Source organism: Nicotiana sylvestris, chromosome 9 (genome assembly GCF_000393655.2).
Source record: "Nicotiana sylvestris chromosome 9, ASM39365v2, whole genome shotgun sequence".
NCBI classification, from domain to species: domain Eukaryota; kingdom Viridiplantae; phylum Streptophyta; class Magnoliopsida; order Solanales; family Solanaceae; genus Nicotiana; species Nicotiana sylvestris.
Genome location: NC_091065.1, coordinates 56,176,924 through 56,179,263, shown reverse-complemented (window position 1 = coordinate 56,179,263; position 2,340 = coordinate 56,176,924). Strand labels below are relative to the sequence as shown.

At 45.6% G+C, this 2,340-nt stretch overlaps 1 protein-coding gene across 1 annotated transcript; it reads right to left on the bottom strand.

Annotated features, from left to right (window-relative positions):
- Positions 1–1,558: 1,558 nt before the first annotated feature.
- Positions 1,559–1,945, bottom strand: LOC138877604 (uncharacterized). The gene has a single exon (XM_070157229.1). The coding sequence runs from the start codon at positions 1,943–1,945 to the stop codon at positions 1,559–1,561; it is 387 nt and encodes a 128-aa protein (XP_070013330.1).
- Positions 1,946–2,340: the final 395 nt, after the last annotated feature.

Sequence of the window (2,340 nt, the reverse complement as noted above, 5' to 3'; positions counted from 1 at the left end):
AATGTCGAATACTTTGTTGAGTCTCCTTAGGTGCCGTATGGCCGTTGCCTCGTTAAAAACCTTGCCGGTAAAACCCTTCTATGGACAAAATCTGATCGAAGGAAAAGAGTGCAACGGGTACTCGAGGATGTTCTCGGATTTTTCCATCGGATGTCCTAGCAATAATATCGTTTTAGCATTGATATGTTCCAGTTGCTTGGAAGCTATTCACCCTCCATGGTACCGAGCTTGTAAGACCCTTTGCCGACTACTCCGAGGACGCAGTACAGTCCTTCCCAATTTTGGCCTAGCTTTCCTTCATTAGGGTTTCGGGTGTTAAGGGTGACTTTCCTTAGAACCAAGTCCCCGACTCTGAAATGTCAGAGGTTTGTTCTTCTGTTATAATATCTTTCTATCCTTTGATTTTGGGAGGCCATCCGGACCAGCGAGGTTTCTCATTTTTCATCTAGTAGTTTGAGGGCCGTTGTCATGGCCTCATTGTTCGAGCTTTCAGTGGTGTGTTGGAATTTGCTCGGCTCCCCGACCTCCATTAGTATTAAAGCCTCGGAGCCGTATACTAGAGAGAAAGGTGTTTCCCCTATGCTTGATTTTGAAGTTGTTCGGTATGCGCACAGCACTTCGGGCAACATTTCTCTCCACTTTCCCTAGGCACTTTCCAGTTTCTTTTTTAAGTTCTGGATGATGGTTTTATTTGTGGACTCGGCCTGGCCATTTGCACACGGTGGTAAGGGGTCGATAGGATTCTCTTGATTTTGTGATCCTCAAGGAATTGTGTTACTTTGCTCCCGATGAACTACCTCCCGTTATCGCATGTTACCTCGGAGGGAATCCTGAATCGGCACATAATGTGGTCCCAGATGAAGTTAATGACTTCCTTTTCTCTTACCTTCTCGAAGGCCTGCGCTTCTACCCATTTTGAGAAATAGTTAGTCATAAATAAAATGAATTTATCTTTACCTGGTGCCGTCAGCAGGGGCCTAAAGATGTCCATCCCCTATTTCATGAATGGCCATGGTGATAAGACCAAATGTAGCTGTTCACCGAGTTGGTGAATCATAGGGGCAAATCTCTAGCATTTATCGAATTTTTAGACGAACTCCTTAGTATCTTTTTCCATGCTGTCCTAGTAGTAGCCTACCATGATTATTTTTCGGACCAAAGAGTCGGCGCCGGAGTGATTTTCGCAAGTACCCTTGTGAATTTCTTGGAGTACGTAATCTGTATCCCTCGGCCCCAGACATACTACTAGAGGGCCATCAAAAGTTCTTCTGTATAGAGTCTTGTTTTCATCAAGTGAGAACTGGGCTGCTTTGGTTCGCAGGGCCCTCGATTCCTTTGGATCCGCGGGCAATTTTTTGTCTTTCAGATAATCAATATATTTATTTCTCTAGTCACATGTTAGGCTGGTGGAATTAATCTCTGCGTGACCTTCCTCGATCACTGATTTAGATAGCCGAATAACAGCCCCGGGGAGTAGGTCATATTCCTCAATAGATGGTCCCAGGTTTGCGAGGGCATCGGCCTCGCTATTCTACTCTCGAGGTACATGGACTAAAGTTCATTCTTTGAAGCAACGTAATGCGACTTGGATCTTATCCAAATACCTCTGCATCCTGTCTTCTCGGACCTCGTAGCTCCCATTCACCTGGTTCACTACCAGGAGTGAATCACATTTTGCTTCGATGGTCTCAGCTCCCAGGCTTTTGGCCAGTGCTAAACCTACAATCATAGCCTCGTACTTGGCTTCATTGTTAGTCAATTTTGTAGTTTTTATAGATTGTCTTATCACACCGCCCGTAGGTGGCTTTAGAACTATACCAAGTCCAGAACCTCTCACGTTTGTGGCGCCATCAGTGAACATGGTCCATACCCCAGAAGACGTGCCTGATTTCAGTAAAAGTTCCTTTTCTACCTCAGGCACGAGGGAGGGCAAGAAATCAGCCATGAAGTCCGCCGGAATCTGGGACTTAATGGCCGTTCGAGGTTGATACTCGATATCATTAACCCCAAGTTCGATGGCTCATTTGGCCAATCGACTAGATAGCTCGGGTTTGTGCAATATGCTCCGGAGGGGGTATGTCGTTAGAACGCAAATACGGTGGCGTTGAAAATAGGGTTTCAACTTTCGCGATGCGCTTATTAACGTAAGAGCTAATTTTTCAAGGTGTGGATACCTAGTTTCGGCATCCCGTAGGGTCCGACTTACATAATAAACAGGGAATTACGTACCTTGCTCTTCTCAAACTAGCACCCCGCTTATCGCTATCTCGGATACGACCAAGTATAGGTATAGTGTTTCATCCTCCTTTGGTGTGTGGAGCAGAAGCGGGCTAGTCAGAT